The 12,541-nt window shown below is 53.7% G+C and overlaps 6 protein-coding genes across 6 annotated transcripts; 2 read left to right on the top strand and 4 right to left on the bottom strand.

The window, feature by feature from the left end:
- Positions 1-635: 635 nt before the first annotated feature.
- On the bottom strand, positions 636-1,947 carry N7510_003619 (putative cyclin; the record flags this gene model as incomplete). The annotated part of the gene is made up of 4 exons (XM_056975545.1): positions 636-1,352; positions 1,404-1,532; positions 1,582-1,663; positions 1,718-1,947. 4 exons carry the CDS (start codon positions 1,945-1,947, stop codon positions 636-638), a joined length of 1,158 nt encoding a protein of 385 aa, XP_056835501.1.
- A 574-nt stretch (positions 1,948-2,521) lies between these two features.
- Positions 2,522-3,454, bottom strand: N7510_003618 (uncharacterized protein; the record flags this gene model as incomplete). The annotated part of the gene is made up of 3 exons (XM_056975544.1): positions 2,522-3,225; positions 3,288-3,292; positions 3,342-3,454. The coding sequence occupies 3 exons, from the start codon at positions 3,452-3,454 to the stop codon at positions 2,522-2,524; spliced, it is 822 nt and encodes a 273-aa protein (XP_056835500.1).
- A 104-nt stretch (positions 3,455-3,558) lies between these two features.
- On the bottom strand, positions 3,559-4,678 carry N7510_003617 (putative fructosamine-3-kinase; the record flags this gene model as incomplete). The annotated part of the gene is made up of 2 exons (XM_056975543.1): positions 3,559-3,664; positions 3,723-4,678. 2 exons carry the CDS (start codon positions 4,676-4,678, stop codon positions 3,559-3,561), a joined length of 1,062 nt encoding a protein of 353 aa, XP_056835499.1.
- A 214-nt stretch (positions 4,679-4,892) lies between these two features.
- Positions 4,893-7,984, bottom strand: N7510_003616 (armadillo repeat protein; the record flags this gene model as incomplete). Its single annotated transcript, XM_056975542.1, has 3 exons — positions 4,893-5,882; positions 5,937-7,639; positions 7,696-7,984. The coding sequence occupies 3 exons, from the start codon at positions 7,982-7,984 to the stop codon at positions 4,893-4,895; spliced, it is 2,982 nt and encodes a 993-aa protein (XP_056835498.1).
- Positions 7,985-8,820: 836 nt separating this feature from the next.
- phoB (regulatory cyclin phoB) lies at positions 8,821-9,930 on the top strand (the record flags this gene model as incomplete). The annotated part of the gene is made up of 1 exon (XM_056975541.1): positions 8,821-9,930. The coding sequence occupies one exon, from the start codon at positions 8,821-8,823 to the stop codon at positions 9,928-9,930; it is 1,110 nt and encodes a 369-aa protein (XP_056835497.1).
- A 468-nt stretch (positions 9,931-10,398) lies between these two features.
- Positions 10,399-12,194, top strand: N7510_003614 (putative tRNA-specific adenosine-34 deaminase subunit Tad3; the record flags this gene model as incomplete). Its single annotated transcript, XM_056975540.1, has 3 exons — positions 10,399-10,495; positions 10,551-10,602; positions 10,652-12,194. The coding sequence occupies 3 exons, from the start codon at positions 10,399-10,401 to the stop codon at positions 12,192-12,194; spliced, it is 1,692 nt and encodes a 563-aa protein (XP_056835496.1).
- Positions 12,195-12,541: the final 347 nt, after the last annotated feature.

The raw sequence follows: 12,541 nt of genomic DNA, 5'->3' as shown, positions 1-12,541 counted from the left end.
TTCCAGATTCTAGAAGTATTGAAAATTGTTTTAATATTATCAAACCCGAGCCTTTTATGATTCCTTATTCCCTACGGTATTGAAGCGATAAACCGTATGGGCGAAGAGATTGTGACGTACGGTAAGATGACAGTCAAGATAAATGGTGTGGTTTTCTTCTAGTTACAGAATGTGGTTTCTGAGGGGTATTTCGAAGTAATCTATCCTCATTGGCATGCTCCGCAGGGATGATCACTGTCGTTTTTATCTCTTCATGTCTCTCCGAGAGACAATGTATTCGCGAGAGGGAGGGAGCCAAAGGGCCAGGAGAGACTGTGAGCACGTTAAGGACAATATGCCCTAGAGAACTTGAGTGAAAGGATCACAACTGGTGTGTTCAGTTCCTGTCCTGCCGAAGAAGCCCCCAAGGCCATGGAGCTGGTAGGTCCGTTCAGGGGGGCTGAGCGGGTTAAGTGGCTCGCCGCTCAACCGTACTCGGTAGATAGCACTCGGGTGCATGGGTTCTTAGGGCCCAAGACAGATAATGTAAGACGGCCGGGACATCTAGGGCCATGCTAGCTCAGCACAACAAGACACCAGCCTTATGTCAAAGGTCCAAGATGCGAAGCAGAGGACCTGAATATCGACTGCAGCATTTACTCTTCAACCTCAAACTCCTCCATCTCAACAGTAAAATACTGCGTAACCTGCTTCTTCTCCTCCTCTGCACAAGCAGGATCCAACATAAACCGGACCGCAGCGTCAGAGCCACGTTCATTCATTTTCAGGCGGTCGCCGTTTGCAGCAATCGGGGTTAGCGGATGGTTAGGCCGCAGCACCGTACCAGCACCATTGGATTCCCTGGGCGAGGTCTTGGACATGCGCGGACGTTCTATCCAGCGCGTGTACCGTGGGATGTGCTGCGCATCTGCTTCTTGGTTAAGCGGAATGCGGACTGTCAAGAAGCGATCAGGGGGGAATTGAGGTCCCACGATCGTCGATGAGCGCTGGTCGGTATAAAGTTCGAGGAGGTCGAAGAGTGTTTCCATGACTTCTTCACGATTTGTATTCCACTGGTCATACTCCGCTCCAGACTCGACGGCTTCAATGCGCTGATCCAGTAGTCGCCCTGCAAGCTCGAGGCAGGCAAATGCCATGGCTGAGGATGCTTGTTTGACGGGGGCAAAGGTCCGGTAGAGATCCAGTGAGATACGGTAGGCCAGGCGAGAGACCTCGGAGTCGTGTGTCAGGCCGGATTTTCGGGTTAATTTCATCAGCGTTTTTTGGGGATGGCGAGTCCGAAAGTCGAATCCGGAGGCTTCTAGCATGAGCCTTTCTAGGCCGATGATGCCTCGGGCATTTGTTTCAAAGAACTATCCATATGTTAGCGCCACTTCTTCACACTCCACAATCATATGTCTTACTGGATCATCAGACGACAGATGTTCAGATGGTGATAATTTCAGATTGTAAGCTGCGCAGACAATTTCTCTTGATTTTTTGAGTGTGTCTTCAATCTTGCACGCAGCGAATAAAGCCGCGGCCGCTGCATCCTGTGCAAATGTTAGCCTTACACTCGGTGACAAGCACGACGAAACTTACCACGTAGTTATATTCATTATCCGGGTGCACCAACCGGAAACGATGATAATACATCACAGCCGTGTTGAAAGTGCGAACGGGACTGAGCCATTCAATTAACACTTGCTGCTTCTCATGACATCTGGGGGAAACTTACAGACGAAGCACTTTCCGCACATTATCAATCCAGGTCACACCCTGGAGACGCAGCGATTCCTCGCGCATTGGATTGACGCCCATAGCTTCGATACAGTCCTGGATGGTCTGCTCGAAGATATACGGCTTGGCCACCTGGATGAATGACGGGTGGATGGCGGGGGTCTCTGGGGCGCCGGGCTCTAAGAATGAGCCGCGACGAAGCGGCCCGTCCTTTGTCTCTGGCGCCATTGCAAGATTGACAGGCCCGATAGGTCGTTGGCGCGGAAGAAGAAGCGGACTTGGGCAATGGGACGCGATGATGGATTATGTCAGTCGGAAGAATGTTGTTGCGGTTGTGATCAACCATTCGGTCAATCCTCTTCCTGTATGTCACTATTATTGTAGTAAGAAGGGAAATTCCAAAAAAGGGGGGGAAATTTTTTTTAAAATATAGAGAGACCGACTGGGCTTATCTCTGGCATCCAATTGATACCGGCTCACTTTTGTCCACTAGGGACTGTAAGAGAGCGAGCCAGTCCCCGATGGGGCAGCTAGTGACCATCGTAGCGAGTCACTCCGTTGCACCACGGGAGTCGAGCTATTACTTCAAGAGGCATAGACTTGCAGGGATATATATACAGAAAGAGTGTTGTCCTGACCAGGCAGGAAATCTGATGGCCTATAAAACAGCGAAGTCAACACGGTATATCAGTTATACCTTTGGGACTATATTTTGAGTCTCTCTCTCTTTTACTTCGTAGGTACTCATTCGTGTCTCGGTTATTATTGTGGAAAAGATAAATCGTGTCTCTCTGATATGTTCTCAAGGAACACCCCGTCCCGCCCTCGTCGCCTTAGCCAACTCACTCTGCGCCTGATCATCCGCATAGCGCTTATAGATAGGCAGATAATGCTCCCTCTCACTCGTCGTCTCTATGATACTCTTCCTCTCCTCCAAAGCAGCAACCCACCTCTTCCATCTGTCCCAAACCGCCTCATCGGGTCCTCCAGACGGAATCCCTATCCCACCTTTAAACTCATCAAACACCCACAATCGCACCGCCCACGGCGCCAGCACCAGATCGGGAGCACTTAATTCCTGTCCTAAGAAGAACGGACCGGTCGAATGCATCTCCTTCGTCCAAACTTTAAGATGATTCAGAAATTCCTGACGGACTTTGTCCAGCCCTCCATCTTGTGGACCCGTGGGTTGATACTGCAGGAACCGATGGAACGCAGGAATAATCCGCGAGGTCACGTAGTCAATCCAGATCCTTGCGCGGGCTCGCTCGTAGTGATCGGTTGGGAGGAGACGCGGGCCATGGTTTGGATACGCTTCTTCGAGGTACTCCAATATCACGGTGGACTCGTACAGTGGCCGCGGGGAATGGCTAGTCGGACAGGAGAGTGTGGGCACGAGACCACGCGGGTTGAGGGCGAGGAGGGAGTCGGGTTTGTTGTACGGGTTTACTTCGATGTATTCGTAGGGAATCTGCTTTTCTTCTAGGGCAAGCCAGACTCGTTGCACTGGAGATCGACAGTTTAGTTTAATATCCAAACGAGTAAGAATTTAGCTGAATAGAACACACCGAATCTGGAGGTAGTCAGTTATATTGTTTTATGTTTTTGAATTGTTAACCTACGGACAGAACCACCCCGCATACAGCTTCAAGGGCTGCTCCGCGCGGTGGCGGTCGACCAGCGCTTTGGCGGGACCGGTGGCTTCGGGGTGAAGATTCGAGTCGGGATGGGACATAGTATGAGAATAGAAATGAAGAGGAAAGAACAGAGTGGGAAAAAGCGAGAATAAGTAGTTATTTCTAATGAGTGACATCATCTCACTCGGGAATCACGACTGATCTACGCCTTCGCATCGCCATACTTCCGAACCAACTTCTGCATAATCGACATCGCACCAGATCGATACCCACCTCCAAAAATGGCATGGTGGTTCAGATGGTGATATCTACATATAAGGTATTAGCCTAAAATTTGGGCATCAGGGGAGATCAGACAAAACTCACAACTCATACAATCGCACCCGATCCTCGTACTCCTCCACGGGCTCCGTCTTGGGCACGACACGATGATACTGACTGAAAAACCGTGCCCCAAAGCCCCCAAACATATGCATGATCCCTAGCTCAAACTCGCTGTGCGCGTAGCACGCCGACGGGTCATAGACCACATCTCCAGGCTTTTCATCTCGTCCAGTACCCACGATCCGACCATAATCTGCGTTCCCGCTCCATAGATCCCCATGCACAACGACGGGGACAATCCCCTCCCCCTCTCCACGGGAATTAAATCCTAAATGGCTATCGCCTAGTAATCGGGGAACAACAGTGTGCGCTGTTTTCTCGACTAGCTCGCGCAGTCCGGCGTCGCGACCATTGCGCTGTTCTGACGAGGCTAGGATGGTGAGTAGGCGCTCGTTCGCGTAGAAATCGGCCCAGCTGTCGTAAAATCGATTCGGCTGCTTTGTATCCCCGCAGAATGTAGGAACAGAAAACCCGAATCGACGTCGCCCCGTCTCTGGATCTGGTGGTGCGGGCGTGGTGTGCAGTTTTCCCAGCCGATGCGCAAGAGTTGTTGGCGTGCTCTCATCACCAGAGTTACTGCGGCCCATTGAGCCGCCCAGGTCGAGGAACTCCGTCGCGAGAAAGAATTTCTTGTTATTGTCCGAGTCGTCTAGTGGACCCCACGCCACAGCGCGCGGACAGAATCCCGGCACCGAGCCTGCAATCGCGTTGAGAGATTCGTATTCCCCGCGGAACATCTCCTCTGCAGCTTTGCCATCTGCTGATGTCTTGACGAAGTACCGGCGCTCTTCTTCTTCGCCTTTTTCTGTGGCTACCTTGGCTCGAATGGCCCCTGTGCTGGTGAATCCGGACCCCAGGCCGGAAGATGAGAGGCTGACTTTTGACGGATCCGAAGATAGAGACAGGGCGCGAAGAATGGAGGCGGGGACAGGAGACATGGTTTCGAGTTAATTGTGTATGTGCTGAGGGAAGGAAACGAAGTAAAATGCTTCCAGTTGGCACAATTGATACAATGACGTTTGTTTTCTCCACAGTCGATAAGATAACACAAACTATCTCGCAGGGAAGCTTATACACAAGACTCAAATAGTTACTCCGACGCCAATGTCCATCCAGTTTTGTTTTCTCCCTTGAAATCAATCCGAATCCCAATCATGCCGGCGCTAGGGAATTCAGTAGGTGCACCGCTGTCTTGGTGCGCTCCTTCACATCCAAATCTGAATCGTCCGCCAAACTGGCCAGCCGATCTGCGATCCCCAACGTCCGCAACTTGGCAGCGCGCTCACGGCATCCTTCACGGTCACTCTGATCTTCTTCGTAGATGAGGTTGATCACCACCCATACGCAGTTCACCCGTACTTCGCGATGGGTATGGTTGAAGTAGTCGGTCAGCGAACGCATCAGGTTGCGGTGCGACACGAGCAGTTGCCGGTGGCGGGGGAGGCCCGCAGCCAGGTGGATAATCAGCGCCGTGACGGAGCTCAGAATCTCCACGGGGATTTGCAGGGACCGACTAGAGGACTCGCGGCGATGAGGAAGCTGGATGCTGCGTGGCCGCAGGTTATCTGCCAGCGCACCAAGGAGTTCATCCTGCCCGATCTCTTTGAACAAATGATCGATCATCTCGGGGGCGCCCGGGCCGCAGATGATATTGCGTAGCAAGTCGAATGTTTGTTCTTGAACCGCAATATCATCCTGTCGTGCCTGGGTGGATTGCTCCAAATCGCCATGAAGGACCAGTTTGCGTCGGCGTCGAGCATCCGGGAGGAACATTTCCAAACTCATCTTCGACGGCGGCATGGTGTCCGTCATCTTAAAGCCTTCGTCCCGTGAGCCGCCTTCCTCCATGGGATTCAAAATGTCGACTTGTTCCCCGGCTGAATTAGCTCGACCCATGGCAATCCCAGCGCCCTGCTCCATCTCGTCTTCCATCCCCCGTTTGGTCAAGTTGCTGACCGGGTCTTGGCTGACGACTTCCCAAATCCAGGCTGGACCCAGTGCCGCGATGACTTTCATCTTGATGTCGTTCGATGTGTTGTAGACTACATGTTTCAGAGCCCATAGAGATTCAATGCGAAGCTTGGTGTTGGCCGAATGAGCATGCTCGCACAGAAGCGGAATAATATCCGCGGAGATGATTGCCTACAGGGACCGTGTTAGATATGCATCGCCGACCAAGATAAGATTTCAACTGACCTCTTTCATGGGACTGAAATCCAATGCCAGGTTGCAGATTGCTGCTGTAGCTGCGATTTGCACCTCTAAATCTGGATGCTTAATAAGAGCAAACAGAGGCTGGGCGACCCCGGCATCAATTAGGCTAGTCCTCAACACGCTAACCGACCTCGTCAACATCCGAGCCGCGCCACAAGCAGCCAGCAGCGTCGGAGTCGGGTTGCCGTCAGCTGCCGTGTTCTTGGGAATCGAAGCGTCCGCCGGTGCATCACTTGGCCGCGGCTTGAGCGAGTCAATGATGTAGGGAACCACGCCATTCTCACAGACCGCCTTGCGATACTCGTCCTTGAACGGAACCAAGGCTGCCAAAGCTTTGAGAATGCTCTCCCGATACCGCATAACATGGCACAATATTGGCGAGTAGCCTGGAGGCCCAAGGCGGCACTCCGCCGACACGGACTCGGAATCTGCAGCTAAAGTATCACTCTCTGCCTGCCACATTGGTCGCGAGCTCTCTGGAACTGGATTGTATGTCTCCTTCAGAAGTTGGGACAACCGTTTGAGCGCGCTGCCATCAACCGCATGCTTCTGCAATTCTTGATCATCCATTACCAAATTGGCCAGTACTGCCGGAGCCTCCTCTTTCAGGCACTGTGTTGGCGAGATCAACCCGTTGTAGTTGGGACCACCTTCATTGGGTACGGAAAAGTCCTTGTCAAGCATTCGAATGAGGATGGGGATAAGCAGATAACTAAACATAGGGACGCGGTGTTTCTTTGCCAATCCCAGCCGGAACAGCGCCGTGACCAGACGGGCAGCCATCAGCCGAGCCATGCCATTTTCCGAACGCAGAATGCACAGAAGCCATGGAACAATGGAGTTCTCGTCTTCCTCTGGAATAGGCGTCTCCGTCAGGGAGAACGGCGTGGGGAAAGAGTGGCTACTGTGCCGACGCTGCGAGCCTCCATGCCCCAGAGGCGGGAAATTCGCGGCGTTGGGAGACGCTTTGGCATGGGCCAGTGGGACCGAGGGTAGTAGCTCATCGACCGGATTGGGGCCAATGGGCCGTGGCACCGCTGAACTTCCGAGATACGGTGTTCCCCATGGTCCCTTTTTAATGTCGGATGGAGAAAAGCCCGGCACCTGCTTGGGGAATACAGTCACAATTGCGGGCGACGAGAGGAGATGCTCCGCACGCCATTTCGAGTGCTCAATGATCACCGTAACAGCGCGGAGAATCGGTGCCAGATGGGCGGATGCAGGGGCTGGCGACGGGATCGCCTCCAAAGCACCTAGATATTGGAGATGGTCCTCGGCACCGGGAAGCACAAATCCCTGTGCCACCACAAAAGAGGCAATTTTGACCGCCAGGGCATCCAGCACTCCACATTCTGCTAGTGCTGTCTTGTGGCTCTCCTCCGTGCATAGCTTCCCAATCAGGGCAGCGGCCAACTCGATGGACGTCTGGATCTGTGCGGATCCGTAGTCTTCTCCAAGAATTCGAGTGAGGCATCCAATGTGCTCAGAGGCGAAGAGAAGGTCGGCCAAGCGTGTGTCCCGAGGCCATTGCTCTTGACTCTGCAGCGGCAGACGATCCGCAATCGTGCTTAGGACCCGGAGGATAGGAAGGCGGAACGACAGTGGGCATTCTTGGGAAGAAAGGATGGAGAGGAGAGTGGGAAGAATATTGCTGGCGAATATGGGAGCAAGAAATGTCGGGCCACCTGTGCACCACACTGTGAGTCTATGATACTTTTTCAGAGCGGGTATTCTCACATACCCTGTGCTAAGCTTCCAATGATCAGAATCGCCTGGAGACAGGCCTCCAACTCCTCTGGTTTTGATTTCTCTTGTGTTGATCCATTGAACTCGGTCGTCATCGCCCTTGGTCGTCTCGCGCTGAGCACCTGCCCTAAAGCAGGGATGATGCCCGCGTTCACGTAGGCTTCTTTGCGCTGGTCATGGCCGATCAACTCATTCTTGAGATTGCGCAATGATGCTACTTGCGCGGAGATCGACTCTGGGCTGTGGAGCTGCAGCAGAATCGGCGGCGCAGAAGCTCGTGTCATCGTCCGAAAACCACCGCCTCCCCGTAGGAGGGAGGAGCTTCACTAGATGGCCTGAGCAGCTGCGTGACTCGATGTGGGCTGCCGTCGGTAGGGCGACCGAGGGGTCGTGTGTCTCACGGCCAGCGACGATGCTCTCGACGGGGTCGTGTGATCTGAGGTCTCCCGGGAGTAGTTGGTCCGAACCTACCTGTCTGTACCTGCAAATCAACCAACAAAAAGAGTGGCCGAGATGAATCTAGACGTTTGCGACTCCGCATCGAGATGACCTCGTTGTTACGTAATAAATATGCCTGAGGCAGACATGGTATAGCCGCAGCTGTGAAGCAACAACAACAACAATAATAATAGTAGTAGAGTAGTACGTACATTGGACCTCGTATCGAGTCCCTGTCGGCAACCTGCGGAGTATCCTACTCCCTCTCTCAATAGGTCAACAGGCGTTTGCAGCCTAAATCGCTCACTTACATAATCCCCACCCCCATGACCGGCAGAGATACCCGTCACCGCCTTCCTCGCGGTCATTGGCAAACAGGGTTTTCCCCGTTGGGTGTTGCTCCTCTCCTTTCCTTCTCTCTTCTCTTCTGTCTTCCCTTTTCGGAGTATTCTTCCTACCTACTTCTGGTCTCTCCCCATCTCGTTTCTCCTTGAATCGCCCGGAGACCATTCCAGCCTCTGGATCTATCCTCGCCGTGAGGATGAGACCGTGCGCCACCCAGGTTCCGCAGCGTCAGCGTCCCGTTGACTCGTGCGCCCACGTGGTAGCAATCCCGTCGGTCGATTCGCAGATTCCAGCATTCCAGGCGCCGCGATACCGCACTTAACTGAACCTTCTCGCCATGCTAGCGTCCTCTCCCTCACCATCTTCGGCCCCTCTGCGCTCCTCCTTCTCGGCCTCCCCATCGGCGCATCCACACCACTATGATCCGGCCACCGGTCCCGCTCCACAATTCAGCAGTCCCCGTTCGTCGCGCCAGGCCATTGAGGAGCTTCGGTCGGCCCTAAACAAGCATACCGTCGATCCTTCATCCCCTGAACCCTCTGGGGAACTTCACCGCAAGCGTTCTGCATCCTCCTCAGCGCTGGTCCCTAGTAATCCATCCGCCTTATCCGCCTCCACGTCCTCGTCACACTCGGACCCTTCTGCCGCACCTCCCGCTGCCAATAATACTATCCCTATCACTAAGCCTGCGTCGCCTGCGAATCCTCCACCGGCGTCGTCCGTGGCCCGCTCGATGCCCGCCCCCAGCAGCTCGGGCTCCAACAAGCGCAATAGCCAGACCGACCATCACCCGCCGGATGTCACGCCGGCGGGCCAATCCGCGGGCTCGGAATTGGAGAGCTCGCAGTCAAAACGATTGCGGTCCTCCAAGCCAGATGTGAAAATTCTGCCTACGAAATATGAAGACGCCGATACCAAGGATATGGTGGTGCTGATCTCCAGTATGCTGCTGGAGCTGATTCGGTTCAATGATCAAATCCCATTACACCAAGGGCGCCTGACGCGCTTCCATTCGCGTTCTCCGCCCCGAATATCAGTGCAGGACTACCTGCAGCGATTGACGACCCACGCCACCCTGTCGCCACCGATCCTACTCAGCATGGTCTTTTATATTGATCGACTCTGTGCCCTGTACCCTGCCTTTACCGTTTCCAGCCTGACTATCCACCGCTTCCTCATAACCAGCGCCACGGTTGCCAGCAAGGGGCTGAGCGACAGTTTCTGGACCAACAAAACATATGCCCGGGTAGGCGGTATTGGCATGACAGAACTGGCAATGCTGGAACTGGAATTTCTCTTCCGAGTACAGTGGCGGATTGTGCCTGAACCCGAGGTTCTGGTAGACTATTACCGGAGTCTGGTGGAGCGATGCGACAGCTTTGAGATCGAGCGCCCCGGTGGAAATGCCAGCTCCTCAGTAGCCACGTCGGATGTTCCTCCCGCATAATGGTGTCACCGACATATATCACAGTTTTCTCTCTTTCGTGATGGAGATTCCCCGCTGGGGCTGGACTCCAGGGAGCACGTTGAAAGGACAGTCTGGTCCATACGATCAGCTCAGGGATCTCGCGATACTTTTTCATTCTGCAGAATAACTAACCCCGAGAGATGCATCCGGGCACGGCGCTTTAGAGGGCTATCGCATAAACCGAGGGCGGTGCTTTGTTCCATTTCAGCGATTATCTATCCATTTTCCAGCGGAACGAACGACGCGGCGTTTGATTGATTATTCCTTATTTTCGGGTAGTGCTATTTACCACCAATTTATTTTCTTGTTCTTGTTGTTGATCCAACCTGTGGAGGTTAGATCCCGTTGGTTGTAGATCTAGATGTGTAAACTCCCAATGCGGAATTTGTTAGTGCGGGAGCTTGAAAGTCCTTCTTTCCCTGACATCCACCCACCACGGATCTCCATATGGACATCCCACAGTCCGTTCGGGACCTACCTCCCCTAGCTGGAGAGGTGGTCCCCATTCGCACAGTCCAGGAGACACGACCGCCTGAAGAATTCGGTATGTTCCATCTACGCTTCTGGCTAGTCTTTTAACACGCCTAACTTGAGCGCAGCCGACGCCTATGTCGCCGAAGTCAACCTCAAAGCCGCCTCCAAGGTGGTCAAGTAAGCAGCTTCATTATTTTTGCCGGATAGATACTAATCAATGGGGTAGAGCTCTGGATTCTGCATTCCCCAAGGACCCCTCCCTTACTCTCTCCCACCTGCGCCGCTTCGTCAAACGAGAACGACTGCCAGCACCCGTGAGAGCCGCAATTGAAGATGGACAGTCGCCAACCACAGAGCAGACAATCTTCGTGCTGATCGCGCCCCCGTTGCCCGATGTCGACAAACTACAGACCCTCCTTGCACCATTCGCGCCGATCCCAGCGGCTACTTCTACACCACCGGCACCCAGCTCGACCACAGAAACGCCGCCAGAAACACCAGCAATTGACAATCCACCACCGCCTCAAATCCGCTTGCATACCATCAAAGTTTCCCTCCAGCCTCCCTTCAACTCCCACCAAGCCGAAACATGGACCGAGACCCTCTGGCCGGTCATCTTCAACCCCGCCGCTCCACGCTCGACTGTCGCGCCGCCTCTACAGATGCTCAATCGCGCGCGGGAGTCTATCCAGCCCCGAGCTGGCTACTATCTATCTCTTGCACGAAAGGTCGCCACGGAAGCAGAGCAGTCGGGTCTAGGCCGTGGCGTCGGTGCCGTCATAGTCGACCCCGCCATTGAGGCTAGCATCGACGCCGCCTGCCGTGAGGATGGCCAAGACCGTCCTGATCAGTGGATCCAGGCTGTGGTTTCTGTTGCAGGTGATGCGCGATACTCACGCCCAGAGGGCGGCCAGCCGTCGCAGGCTGAGCTGCATGGAGGGAAGATACCAAACCCGGTCAGCGAGTCGTACAATTCCGATCTGGAGGGCGGACCTGAATTACATGCTATGATGAGAGCGATCGATTTGGTGGCTCATCGGCGCCGACAGGAGGAGCATCGCGCACAGTCTACACTGACAGATGTTATCGCATCTGCTGGAGGAGGCGCAAAGCTTCGTCCGCTTGAGGCTTTCTTTCACTATCATCATGATTCTTCTGCGACTCCGGCACCTCTGGGCGAGTCTCCCTCCTCACCAAAGAAGAGGAAACACGAAGAACCGAACCCAGAATCCACCTGGGCTGTGGCTGTCCCTGACCTGAAAACCGCCATCTCGCCTTCGCCATCTCAATCTCAAACACCACCACCTCTTCCAGCCCCTCCACCCTCTACCACCGCCATACCCGACCCAACCCTCCATCCCACTGAGGCCCAGTGCTCCTTTTCTACTTTACCTTCCGCAAATCCTACTACTACTAACCCCCGAATCCGCGCCCCATCCCAAGGCGGTTACCTCTGCACAGACCTGGACGTTTACGTCTCCCACGAACCATGCATCTGCTGTTCAATGGGGATGCTCCTCTCCCGCTTCCGAGCCGTGATTTTCCCTCGCAAGGGCCGCATGGCGAGTGGCGGTCTTGCCTCGGAGCCCGTCATCGTTCCTACTCCTGTTGATGAGGGCCAGGAACAGAGCACGGAGGAAAGGATGTATTACGGTCTGCACTGGCGGAAGGAATTGAACTGGCGGGCTTTGGGCTTTGAGTTTGTTGAAGAGGGAGAGGGTGCTGGTGATGCATCGGAAGAAAAGACGGGTATTGTCTTCCATGCTTGATCGAGACCATTCCTCTCGATCCAGACCAAACAAAATGTATGAATTACTGTACGAAGTCTACGCGCAGAAAAAAAGAATAAAGATCGAAATGAATCTCCTTTTAAAATTTGTTTGGGTTCTGTAAGGACACGCTTTTTATCCATTATCGTCCTCCTCTTCCTCGTTCTTCGATAGATCTTTCTCTCTCTCTCTCTCTCTTCAATCATTTTACAAATGACAATCACCAGAAATAACTACTTCACAACCCCCGACCACATCTGAAACCTCACGACCCCCCTGGTCTCCCGAGAAACACCTGCTCTCTCTTCAAACATCTCCAGCGTTCACTCCTCTCTCTCCTCTCACAA

This window comes from Penicillium lagena (genome assembly GCF_028827675.1).
Source record: "Penicillium lagena strain IBT 129212 chromosome Unknown utg000002l_segment0_segment0, whole genome shotgun sequence".
NCBI lineage: Eukaryota > Fungi > Ascomycota > Eurotiomycetes > Eurotiales > Aspergillaceae > Penicillium > Penicillium lagena.
Note: the sequence above shows the minus strand (reverse complement) of the source record. Positions and strands in the feature narration are given on the sequence as shown.